We start from the raw sequence: 11,761 nt of genomic DNA, 5'->3' as shown, positions 1-11,761 counted from the left end.
AGAGGTCATGCTCTCACATTCATACATATGTAATGTATGGTAGGCAAGTCTGGATGGATCCACATTGTGTCCGCTTGTCTCTGTCTACTGTGGGACAGTATGTGGCTGCTACACGTGACCCGCTGAGATTAGGGACCCTACACAAAGAGACAGCTTTAGACAGACCTGAAAGTTAATGTCACAGATGATGCATATAAACAAAATTACAATATAAATCACACAAGTGGTCAGAGCTGAGTTGCTGTAGAACCGTTCCAAAGACAGTGGACCAACAGCTGTTTCTGCTGCATCTTCCCACATCAGTTCACACTGAACAAGAGGACCAGAGTTTCAACAGTAGTTCAGTGTATTTGTGTGGAGGTGAGAGTAAAACACTCCTCTGAGGGCTGTTCCATTTGTGGTTTTTCCTTTTGTCACATATAATAAAAGAACTGTTAGGTTGACAGAAGCTTTGCACCCACAAAAGGATGTGTGAACTAACCACAAGTCCAATGTGTGTTTTTTCTTGCACTGATAAACGATAACTAAATGACGACACAGTGGAAATACAGAGAATTACTGCATATTGACATTTTTCTTTTTCACTTACCAGTATTTCTTTATTTATCTTCCTCCTAATCCTTCGCTTTACTGGCCTAATTGTGTACTTATTTGTATTAGTTCAGCTTGATTTGGCCCTGTATGTTAGATGTTTACTCAGAACACTGTGCATTATCAACCAGGGTTGTTGTTGAGTCAGGAGATGTTGGAGGGATGGGTGAAGGTTATGTAAATATGAAAAATGTTAAAATGTCCTCACATATACCATTTTGCATTTGTCCTAAAAGTAAATTAAACTACATCACAGGGACGTGACATTGATGCATCTGTTCTTTTAACTCTTAACAAAGTACCTGCCAGTCAAATAAATGGTCCAGTATCTGGACTAATGCTCCAGTTGATGAATTTCAGCCGCAGACGAAGAGTACTTTCAGAAACGAACACCATTCATACATGATTTTAACGGGGACATGTGCAGGAAATGTCTTTCTAATAGGTTTGAATGGTTATTCATGCTTAGTAATCACAAACTTGATGTGATGATTGCAAGCTTTTCAAAAAATCATGGCAAGTAGGAAATGATGGTGTTCTTAAAATCCTTTCATGGAGGCTTCAGGATCAGAGGATCAGAGGCAGCGCCATGGTTTTTTTATTCTTTAATGTTTTTGGTTCTGGAAATCCTTGCGAAGGAGGCTGGATAACAGGGATCACTTCTGTTTTTGGAAGGAAGTGTCTGGATTTGAATGTGATTACTTATCCTGTATGAATGCGCCTGATGAGTCATTTAGAAATCACATTACAGCACTGATACAGCTGATGAAAATAAACCAGCTTGAACAAGAGGGACACAGTCTTACTTATGAAACTCATAGCAGACAGGTAATTAGGCTTCCGCTTCCAAGCAGGTTTATGGTATCTGTGGCTGGGTAGTTTATGGGCTCCCTGTGCATATAATTGCACTATGTATATATTTTTTATTTATGTAGCCTATCATTTTGAACTTCTTTCCAGAGGCATGAACAAACAAAGTCATCAGTCAAAATCAAAGTAGATAAAAATGGAACACTGCAAGGACTATAAGAGAGAGTTTCAACTGTGAAATGCGCCAATATATTTAAAAAAGATTTTTAGAGAGTGTTTAATAAATAGCTCATCTAAACTCATCCTGTGTCAGAGGTTTAACACTCTTGCTGAAAAATAAAAGCAGATCTCGAACACTGATGATAAAATGACAGTTGCATGTGATTGTTGTCTCCTCCTGACAAGCTTATTAATTTAGACTGAAACTGTACTCGGCTCAGCTGGTCTTTTCGGCTCAGCTGACACGGCCGACGCTCTCTGAGGTCAGTTTATGTTTGCTCAGCGCAGGTGATCTCAGCTCAGTGGACAATTTGTTTAGTGCTGCTCAGTCGAGTTCAGAGATTCAGGCCTGGCTGAGCTCAGTTCAGGTGAGAAACGTGAATCTGTGAGGTTTTCAGCCAAGCTGGCCACCAGCTGGCCGGTGGAACAAATGATTCTTGTTTTTTAATAACTTGACCTTGGCCTCAGATTCACAGCCAGTATAGAAATAACTTACAGAGAAAGATTGTTTCCTGTTCATGTTTTAATGGTGGAAATATCACATGTACCTCTTCAGAAGAGATATCAAGACGAGATGGTATTAAGGTTAAATATCAGCAAATTTTTTCCACCTTGTCTTACTTCACAGTTTATTTATTCTCTCTATGTCCATCTGTCTTTGTCCTCAGTCACCAACAAGCATCATTTTGCCGACGGGCCCCTCCTCTACCAGTTCCGGATGAATTTCCGGCGAAGACGGCGATTGATTGAACTCCTTCACGAGCGCGGCCGCAGCATCCCCGAGAGTCACGACAGCCCTTTCTGTCTCCGCAAACAGAACTCAGATGGAGGCAACACCAGTTTCCTCTCAGGTAGAAACTGTACCACACACACACACACACACACACACACACACACACACACACACACACACACACACACACACACACACACACACACACACACACAAAATAATGAACTGATCATGTCCAGCTTTATCTAACATAAAATGCCTGCTGTCAATATCTGTCAGTGTGCAGTGGACAGAGAAGCTGAGATCTCCTGTCCTTCTTCCAAGAGAAAAGCACAGTGACATATTAACCCCTTTTGCATTATCTTCTGTTGACACACATACACACACACGATAACTGGTGTCCTTGGTGGTGTCTGCCACATAAAGATAGTAGAGTGGAGCTATTTGTGTGACCAGGCAGGAGAACATGACAAAATGCTGAGTCCTCTTGTTCGATCACATCGACCACTTTGGCTCGGCCTCTGAAAAACGAGCAGTTAAGCTGTGGAGATTTATAGCTTCAGCTCAGCTTCAGATTTGATTAGGCTTATTCGCCACAGATCATACTCGCTTCATTGCCGCACTTGAAAAATGTCAAATGTCAGCACTCTGTGGCAGTGGATATTTTCCATTCCATGTGATAAATAGCACTCACAGTTCTCACAAAATATTTACAAGAATGTAAAACTCCTGGACAAAGCCTGCAATTAAGATGCATCTCTGTAATCTACAAGAAATGCCAGCTCTGAAATATTATTGCTTTCTCTTAAAAGCATCACCTATTCAAAGGATGTTCTCCTCAGAAACATGCACCACTCAAAGAAGTAGCATAAAGTGCTTGTAATTAGCAAACAATCCTACACAGAGAGTGACCCCAGTGGGCAACCATATCAGGAAAACAGGAAGTGATGCAGGAAGAGGGTTGACATAATATTCATTTTTTTGGACATTTATATACAAAAGTTTAATCTGCTCTTGTCAAACATATGTGCTAGTTTATGATAATTGAGCTGCACTTGTGAATATTAATGAGGCTCCATTCAAACACAGCTGGGGTTAGTGCTCGTGCTGTTGATTGACCTGCAGGTGCAAAGGCAATGCTAATAAACTGTCCAGTTAATTCTATATATCCTGCTTTAAGGCTCTCCCCTCTTGCTCTTTCTCCCATCTATTCTCAGTCTAATGCCTCTCTTTGCCTCTCTCTGCCTCAGTGAGTCCCACGAAAGAGATAAAGGTGGCGGTCGGAGTTCGGCGGAGCAGCATGAGCAGCAGCTGTGGCAGCAGCGGTTATTACAGCAGCAGTCCTACGCTCAGCAGCAGCCCACCTGTCCTCTGCAACCCCAAGTCTGGTACGATGACGAGGACACACATGAGTCCAGTTGCTCTCGCTCTTGTTCTGTGTTTGAACAATGCAGTTCTATTTTTAATGCTAGTTTCTTGTGCCTTAACCCCCTTTCTGCCATTCCTTGAAGAGAACAGCTAAATGGCCTCATGTTGTCTGCAGAGGAGGACAGATATGTGCAGCGTGTTGCCACTGATAGCATGCATACCATTTGTGGATGGTCTGCTTTAACTTCTGAGTGGAGATTTGAATGAAAAAGTGATGCCTCTGTGTGTGTGTGTGTGTGTGTGTGTGTGTGTGTGTGCGTGCGTGCGTGTGTGTGTGTGCGTGTTCTGCTTTGTATGCCTTTACTACTGTGAGGTTTCCTTTCATGTGTCTAATCCAAGCAGAGTCCTTGACAGAGTCTCTTTGTAGCAGTGGAGCCCCCTCAACATGAGCACTCACACACGATACACAATGAACAGGAAAAGGAAGGCGCACACACACACACACACACACACACACACACACACACACACACACATACACACACACACAATTTCCCTCTGCCTCACATTAACTGTAGTAATTGTGCACAAAGATAAGGAGTCCAAAAATATAAAGCGCTCATAGTAGAGGCACAGAAGTTGCCCAGTGAATAAGAGGAGCGCTGTGTCTCGTCTAATTTCTGGGTGGCGTTTATGAAGGCAGACAGCTTCAATAAAAGATATTGGCCTCTGATATGAAGCAGACACGGCAGATGATGAGGTATTAAAAAGAAGTCCAATCAGATCAGGATTTCCACAGAGAGATTATGGAGATATCCAGATCAAGAGGATAAAAGATCTCTCACTTCCTCTCGCGTATCAGATCAGAATGAAGTACCACACAGACCACAGATTAGTCAAGAACTGGTGTACTGTTCAGTACACACAGGCCAACAGGCCCTTGAAGAGGATGTGCTCTCTGGTTTGTGTGGAAGAAACAAATGAAATTCCAGTCGTTTCATCCCTTTAAGGCTTATTTGACATATTTTTGTGCATACTTACTTAATTTTCTAGATGCTCTTTTCTGTCTGTGTGAGTTTAGCAATGTCAAAAAAACAAAAAACTTACAAACTGCTGCTGAAGTGAATATGCACGCTCACTTTTTGTTTCAGATTTATAAAGCAGTGCATACGAGTGGTGCTGGTTTATAAATCTCAGTCATTGCTCACTGGACATACAGACATATTGGCCTAAAGAGGAAGAGCAAGTTCACCAGATATCTGTGGCGAAATTCATACGCATGATCATTACATACTGCTGTTTTATGGCACCTACATTGCCTTCTATTGTTGCATGCATGGTATGTGTGTGTGTGTGTGTGGATCCTTTATACATCTGGCTTCTGGGTGCCCACAAGTCATCCACTTTTTCCCAGCTCTCAAATGCTTCATCATTTGTGCAAATGAAGTGAATTTAGACTCACACCAAAGTCCATTTAAAGCCTTTGTTAGAGTCACGTTGAAGTGAGTAATGGTTAGGGGAAGTTGGAGGAGGGGAAGGGGAGCTATACTGTTACAGGAAGCAGCGAGCCTCCAGGCCTTGTTAGCATGTGACTGACATTACACACTGCTAACCAACAGCGTTATGTGTGTCTCAGTGTGCGTGTGCATGTTCATGCCTGTTTGCAGATACATGTGTGCACTAACCATGTGTAAGTGATTGTGCCTTATTATCACCATAACAAATAACATTTGGTGTGTGTGTGTGTGTGTGTGTGTGTGTGTGTGTGTGTGTGTGTGTGTGTGTGTGTGTGTGTGTGTGTGTGTGTGTGTGTGTGTGTGTGTGTGTGTGTGTGTGTGTGTTTCTCTCAACAGTTCTGAAAAGACAAGTGAGTCCAGAGGAGCTGCAGACACCAGGAGGACCTTTTCTTAAGAAGACATTCACTGTAGGACACACACACACACACACACACACACACACACACACTCAGACACGCATAAAACTGAGCTCTAACAAAGACTACTTCAGTGTGAATGTTGTTGCGTACACTCACAGTCACACATTCCCTCACAAACACACACTTGTCGATACACCAGGCAGAGAATTCGAGTCATGTGCTTGTGCAGGAAGCTCAGGCTCGTACACACACACACACACACACTCTTGACATAGATATTATGTGCACAGAGAATCTAACCACCTACAAACTGCCACCACAAATCTAGCACAGATACACGTTTCAATACCAAGTGCGTGCGTTAAACACAGCAAGCTCTCAAATGGTATTACCGTTTGTTCTGGTTGTTCCTCAGATTGTAGGTGATGCTGTGGGCTGGGGCTTTGTGGTGCGAGGCAGCAAACCCTGTCACATCCAGGCCGTGGACCCTGGTGGACCTGCAGCTGCTGCTGGCATGAAGGTAAGGACAGGAGGCATGTATGTAGGCTTTCGTCCATCTCTTCATCTGTCATCTATGGCGTGGAAAAGGTTTGGAGAAAGAGAAGAGGGTAGATATCACTGTATGGAGCGTAAATGAGCTGATACAGATTGAAGGATAGAAGAAGTGAGTTAAAGAGGTACTGCAGTGTTTGTTACTGTATGCAATCTGTTGAACCTGCAGCACTATTGAAGAAGATTTTTTTTACTCTTGTCATCACTGTGGTACAACTGTGGAAGTGCAATGATGATTGGAGCCCTTGTTTTTCAGAGAGACTGAAATTAAAACTTGATCATTGCCTTCGATGTTTGAGATAGCATTTCTGTGACGTTAGGGATGCAGTCTGCATTGCCAGTAGTCGTTTGACCAGTGTTTTATTATTTAGAGTGGGTTCAGTCTGCTTTTAAGCATGTACCTTTATATTCAAGTGTGGACTGTGAGAGAAGCATTAGACGAGCATGAAAGAGAGGAATAGGAAGATGAGTGGAGGGATGCTTCCTGTGGCTTCAGCCTTTGTAGGGAGGATGTGTCAGTACAGGAGCAGAGAGTAGCTGTGAAAGCAGGAAAAGTGTCGAGGGAGAAAAGAGGTCATGAGGAAGGAAAACAGGGTAATGGTGGCTCTGCTGCCACAGCTGGCTTGAAGGTATGTAAGCAGAGTGGCAGCAAGGAATCCTGGGAATGCAGAGCACAGCAACTTACACCACAACACGGAGAGAGGAGGAGACGGGAGGACTGAATGAATAAAGCAGCAGGAGCCAGGAAGAGGAGCGGAGAAAGGCAGGACTTGCAGTAGAAGGAGAGGAGAGAAAACATGGAGTTATTAAGCACATGATAAGTAATAATATCAGCTTTTGAATAATTAAACAACCTGTGCTAATGTCCAGTGGACACTTTGAGTTATGAAGTGAGGGGGCAGGATGTTAACTCAGAGCAGCGTCCGAGAGAAGACACATGAGCTGAAGAGTAAATAGTGCAGAGGATGAGGAAGGAGGCAGAGGAGCATAAGTATTAGCACTGAAAGGGGAAACAGTCCGTGGAAATAATATCACTTCTGCTTTGGAAACACGTGTCGTGGTTCATACTCAGTTAAAAGGGCGTCCTCACAGAGTGTGTTTTGTCTTTGTGTGTGTGTGTGGACTGATCGTGTGACTACACGCATACTGTGAGGACTCTTCAAACATGTCATTTCCACCTTCTCTGTTACTTTATTTACTCTGAAAGGTAGCGTCATCTTTCACCAGAATATTTGGTTAGAAATGAGACATTTTCACTCAGGATCGTCTCTGTAGGTTAAATTCGTAGTGTGCAGCAGTGTTTGCACTTTACTGGTGTGGATTTTATTGCGCTCCCTGCAGTTCCTAGAAGGTTAGCCCTGTTCCACTTCACATGAGTAGTTTTACTGATGTGTAATTAAGCAGTAACACAGTCCAGGAGAGGGTAGACCGTGCTGTGAGGTGTTGGCACCGTGGACCAGGCAAAAGGCCAAAAGAGAAAGTCACACCCATTGACCTCAGGGGGAGGTAGTAAAGAGCATTACGAGGCTCTTTTCATTTCTCATCATGCACACACATACTTTCAAACACTGTCTGTGTGCATCTTTTTCCACCTCACACAGACGTACACATCAGCATTGTCCTGACCATAATGGATCCGAGCACTTATGTAACTGTTAGAGCCACTTCTAATGCACTCTTATAAGGCAGCAGGTAGAGCAGGAAGTGTATTCGTCTCACTTTGTGTCCATTTGCTCATCCCGTTCTGGACTGTGTGTTTGCACACTGTGACGTGTGCGCGCTGGACAATGTGCTCTGTTAAAGTATTTGTGCCAAGGATTTTGAGCCCTGAAACTGAACATTTCTAAGATTTTGAAGGTCGTAATCTTCAAACACTCTTTTATTTATACTATGCATGAGATGATATATATGTGGAATATTTAATCCCATCTTTCAGCAAATTGATGACGCTAAAGACACAGTTATGTCTAAAAGATCCAATAGTCTGACTCCCTTAAGTACAAGTCTGACATTTTAGGACGTACTGTTATTTGCTTATTCTCTTTCTTGCTCTTGGAGTCTCGGAGTCGTCACCATGAGGTTGCCAGGCAGTCAGCAGACTCCAGGAAGTCACTGTTCCAGACCGAGAGGTAGTCTGGCGTGTAACTCTCATTGAAACTCTGGTTGATTGATCCATAGTGTGAGCATTGAGGCTGTATGTTTTGGCTGTATGGACAGGCAGATTAAAACATGTAGTGATTAATAGATTAATGAAAATGCACAGTGTCTGCGCAGTTTAAGAAATGCTGGGAGGCAGATTTTTAACTTTTTTGACGTTCGTAGAGAGGCAGGTTAGCTGTTCCCCCCTAATTCTAGTATTTATGCTAAGCTAAGCTAACCATCTCCTGGCTCTAGCTTCAAATATATTAGGCATGAGCGTGGTATTAATCTTCTCATTTCATTTTCAGCAACAAAGTAAATTTTCCAAAAGTCTAAATGTTTCTTTAAACATCAAACTGTGGAACTCTACCATGTATGGTTTCAATTTAGCCAGTTATTGTTACTCTGGCTTTCTGATTCCTCAAGGGACTTACATGCAAACATAGCCTCAGGTCATCTATCACCTACGTGCTTTTGTGACAAGCGAATCTACATTACATACAGCTGTATGTAAGTTGGACATCCCAGCAGGGCCTCTTAGCATGTGTTGCTTTTTGTCTCTCTGCGTCTTCTCTTTGTGCCTGTCTCTGTCTCTTTCCTTGCTCTGTGCGAGTCTGATTTTAACCCTCTGAGTGCAAGGGGCCATTCAGTCCAGCTGGGCCCCAGCCAAGACTAACAACCCCACAGCCTGAAAGGAGAGAAGCGTCAGTGGGAGAGAAAAGAGGGGGAGGTGTTGGAAGAGAGTGAAAAGGAAAGGTGGAACGGAGGGAGAAATGAATAAAATGAGAGTGTGTCCTGGAGTGCATGAAGGAAAACGCTTTGACTTTGCAAGCAGGGGAATAGGCTGCAGAGGTTTAGATTTGAGGACAGTGAGTCTGAAATTCCTCTGCAGCACAGGATTAACAGCCTGGGCTTTTTTTCCTTCCCTCTATCACTCTTAATCTCTCTTTCCCCTCATTCCCTCTGCCTATTTTCATCTGTCCTTTCCTGAAACATTTCAGAAGGCCGGGAAAACATTTAGCAGTGATTGCTGTGAAAATACAACCACAAACAGTAACCTCTTGGTGTTTGTATTCACTGTTCTCAGTTTTTGCATGCACATCAGTTTATGTGAGGAACAGGCAGAGTTTAAATAGCTACTCCCTGTAAGATGTTTCCTGAGTCAAGAGCCCATGAAACACATCTGTAAAAGTTTTTCTTCCATCGTCACTCCGCAGTCTGCCTCTGCACTTTGTTGATTTACAGGCCGTATAAATATCTGAATCATTATGTGCTTTTGTTCTCTCTGACATGCATCAATTTTCTTTTCGCGTCTTGCAGGGCTTTTGGAAAACTTTTTGGAGCCAGTGAATAGGGAGTGTGCTTGCTTGCGTGTGTGAGTGTGCGCCCGTAATAGTTAGCAAAAGACCAAACCAAACCACAGCAGCAGCAGCAGCAGCAGCAGAGACAGCAGCATCGTGTTGCAAGAGCAGCGGCCAGAAGGCAGCTCAGGCAACGAGGCCTTATCTCTGTCAGAGCCGGCAGGTTGGAGCAGTGGTTAGATAACGATAAGAGAGGTGGGGTCCAGGCGTGACATTAGAGTGATTTGAGTGTGGCTGTCGTGTTGTACCTGGTGAAGTTTATGTCACACAGCACTATCAGTGTTTACTTGTTGGTCTCTACTGCTGCAGCTTTAAGTATGCTGTTCTTTCCATGTTGTCTTACTGAAGCACTGACTGATTTTTTGGCCTTGTTAGCTGCACTGTGAGTGAACAAATGTTGCTTGAAGGAGTACTCCAACGGAAATGCCATCTTTTCACAGTCTGTCCTCTGTACACTTAAAATGTGGGATTGTGTTTAGAACTTGCTCCTTTGCACAGAGCAGGAGCATGGCTGGATTAACGTGTTCAGGGGCCTCAGGGCAACAATGAGCTGCTTGGATCTTATTTTTTTTTGGCATCGAGTTCTAAATGAGGATATCATTTTCAAAAGTTCAGTGCCAGATCATGCCATTCTGTTTCTATTTATGTTTTACACAGCATCCCAACTTTTTTGGAAACCGGGTTGTAAGATGACACTGTGGGGGAGGGGTCGTTTGTATGAGCCTGTGTCAGAGTGAGCAGACTCCTAAAAAACATGGAAAATGCATAAAGATAAGTAGATACTTAACTAGAAAAGGGCCGTCAAGCTTCCCATCCAGACACAGCAGCAGGTAATGTTAATGAATTAAAAAAACAAGTCCATGTAACATTACTGACCAGTTCATCCTGAGAGTGATCGCTGATTAGCCAAAACCTGACAGAAAGGCCAAACCGGGAGTTTCATTCATAATTCAGAGTTTCATCACTCAAAGCAATCAGATTGTCCTCCAGCTACATCCTCTCCACTCCGTGGACCCACCATCGAACCACTCGCCTCCAGACTGGACGTTCTCTGAAGCCGGCATACGGGAGGTTACTCTGAGTTGTTGAAGAGTCATTAAGCCTGTCTGTTGCACACAAGAGGCATCACTTGGATTTATTTTTGTTGGCCGACTGTCGTTCTGAGTCTCAAAGTGAGTGTTTTTTAGTTTTCTGGGAGAGATTTTTTGTTGAGATACAGTAAGGACTGATTCAGTGGTCGTTGAACTATGGGGTTTCTATCAAGCACTGACTGCCTCCTTGGTGGAGCTGTGAGAGCATTTCCTAGTTCAGTATCTAGTTAACAATGTGGTTGTTTTTTAGTCTGTTCACTCTGATGTTAGCTATTAAAAACAATATTCATTTTCTAAGAAAGTGAAAATATTGCACGATAATAAGCAAATTATGCTTAAATAATGTTTTTATTTCAATGTCCAGCCCCACAGCGTCATGAAAAATTCTGGCCTTTGGACAAATCTAGTTGAGCATCCATGCTGAACACTGTTAAATATGTGAAAAAGAGTTTTGTGCATGAAAGAGTCATGAGAGTAGTATTAATCTTTTCATTGAGCTTTTAGCAAGAAAGCTAATCATATCTCCCAAAATGGCAAACGATTCCCTCATTACAGGCCCTCTTTATGTCTGTTGTTGTCAGGTGTTTTAAATTAGCATCATCCTAAACAGATTTGAGTTAAGTTAACAAAAAGCAGTCTATGCACAGTGAGTGTCAGACGACAGCAGGAATCCATTTAGATTCACAGCAGTTATAATGGATTCTACCCAGAATTACAGTAACAAGCACGAAAATGTCCACTAAAACTTCTCAAGCCACAGCAACAAACCGCTGCAGCATAATCCACTTCTCCACCACGGATCCAAATGTTGATTCCATTCCAAACAATGCATAACATTGCCAAACACACCATTTCCATGTCGTGCTGTCGTCCTCTTTTCGCTCTAAAGACAAGCAATGGTTGAGTTTTCCAAGCCGCCTTCAACCCTGCAGACAATGAGCCTTTTTTATTCCCCAAACACAGATTCTCCGTTTCTCTCCCTTATTTCCTTCTTCCTCTCATGTCTCTCTGTCCTCTGTCC

At 43.0% G+C, this 11,761-nt stretch overlaps 1 protein-coding gene across 2 annotated transcripts in view; it reads left to right on the top strand.

The window, feature by feature from the left end:
* The window catches only part of deptor (DEP domain containing MTOR-interacting protein), a 30,830-nt gene that overhangs the window by 15,328 nt on the left and 3,741 nt on the right, over positions 1 to 11,761 (top strand). For both annotated transcript variants that reach the window (XM_070966431.1, XM_070966429.1), the window contains exons 6-9: positions 2,289 to 2,471; positions 3,604 to 3,741; positions 5,575 to 5,645; positions 6,013 to 6,117. In XM_070966431.1, coding sequence (XP_070822532.1) covers positions 2,289 to 2,471; positions 3,604 to 3,741; positions 5,575 to 5,645; positions 6,013 to 6,117 — 497 coding nt within the window. The remainder of the gene's footprint in view (positions 1 to 2,288; positions 2,472 to 3,603; positions 3,742 to 5,574; positions 5,646 to 6,012; positions 6,118 to 11,761) is intronic.

This window comes from Chaetodon trifascialis, chromosome 7, assembly GCF_039877785.1.
Source record: "Chaetodon trifascialis isolate fChaTrf1 chromosome 7, fChaTrf1.hap1, whole genome shotgun sequence".
NCBI classification, from domain to species: Eukaryota; Metazoa; Chordata; class Actinopteri; order Chaetodontiformes; family Chaetodontidae; genus Chaetodon; species Chaetodon trifascialis.
Note: the sequence above shows the minus strand (reverse complement) of the source record. Positions and strands in the feature narration are given on the sequence as shown.